At 53.5% G+C, this 1,229-nt stretch overlaps 1 protein-coding gene across 1 annotated transcript in view; it reads left to right on the top strand.

Moving 5' to 3' along the window:
• Window positions 1-98: 98 nt before the first annotated feature.
• The window catches only part of afap1 (actin filament associated protein 1), a 151,103-nt gene continuing 149,972 nt past the window's right edge, over window positions 99-1,229 (top strand). Inside the window, 1 exon segment of the mRNA XM_032510992.1 lies at window positions 99-241. Within this exon segment, the coding sequence (XP_032366883.1) occupies window positions 145-241 (97 nt within the window). The 5' untranslated portion in view covers window positions 99-144.

The following is a 1,229-nucleotide window of genomic DNA, read 5'->3' as shown; positions in this document are numbered from 1 at the left end:
AACATGGGGACAACATGAGGGTGAAAGAAGCTAAGTTGACAAGCTAGCTCCCACATGGCGATGAAGCACAAGCCCCGCCTCTTGTGACGTCACCTACAATTAGCCTCAGCTGTCAGTCACAGCTGGGCTGGGGGGGGGGGTGTGATGACAGCATGCAGCGCACCCGCCCTGTGTCTCCATTGTCAGCAGTGCGCGAGGAATATATGTATTTTGGACATGGAAAAGGAGAAACACGACAAAGGTAGGCCGCTCTGCTTTCACCCACAGTTAGCTTGTGTTAGCTTGTTAGCTTGTGTTAGCTTGTGTTAGCTTGTTAGCTTGTGTTAGCTTGTTTTCAGGGGGGGGGCTGTTAGCTTGCTCCGCGGCGCTGTGCGCACCGCTTCACCCGGAGGACTGATGGGACAGGGTGCTGGTTCTGGTCGAATTTAAATTATTTCTTATTTTTTTAAGGCGTCTTTTGCCTAATGTTGACACATAATTCCCATGCGGACTCCTTAGAGGTACAGTGGTTTATATTCATATTGAACTTTGTGTAAGTTTGGCTACTTTGCTATATTTATTAGTCTCCTTAACAGCGTCTCTTATGGACTTTTACAGTGAACTCATTGTCTTAAACCGTATTTTAGTAACATTTATGTGGCTACTTACCCCTAATATTAACAATATAGAAATGTCATTTTATGATAAGCCTAGATATAAAAGATTTTTTAACATGCAGTTGACTCAAAATGGTGTTTTGATGGATTTAAGTATCCAGATAAATGAGTAGAAAATACGGGAGTGTCAGTGTTGTGACTGGGACTGGAAGGGGTACAAAGGACCATGTGGGAGGATGGAGGATGGAGGAGGGGGGGGGGAGGGTGCGGGGGTTGGGGCGGGTGTGGTGTGCGGGTGGGGGGGGGGGGGGGGGGGGGGGGGGGGGGTGGGGGGTGTGGGGGGGGTGGGAGAGTGGGGAAAGGGGATGTGTGTGTGACCTAATTTTTGTACACATCAGACACCTGCAGGCCATCTCCATGGGTGCGAGTTTTAACAGGGTGGTGGGATAGGTCGAGGGGGGGGGGGGTGGGGGGGTGGTGGTGAGGGAGGGGTGTTGGGCGTGTTGGGGGGGGTGGGGTTGGGTTTGGGTGGGGGTGGGGGGGTGGGTGGGGGGGGGAGGGGGGGGGTGGGGGGGGTGGGGGGGTGGTGTGGGGGGGGGCGGGGGAGGGCAAATTGGGTGTGGGGGAGGCGCG

The sequence above is a fragment of the Etheostoma spectabile genome, unplaced genomic scaffold, assembly GCF_008692095.1.
Source record: "Etheostoma spectabile isolate EspeVRDwgs_2016 unplaced genomic scaffold, UIUC_Espe_1.0 scaffold302, whole genome shotgun sequence".
In the NCBI taxonomy this organism is placed as follows: Eukaryota; Metazoa; Chordata; class Actinopteri; order Perciformes; family Percidae; genus Etheostoma; species Etheostoma spectabile.
The sequence above is the reverse complement of the archived record's forward strand: the minus strand, read 5'-3'. Positions and strand labels throughout refer to the sequence as shown.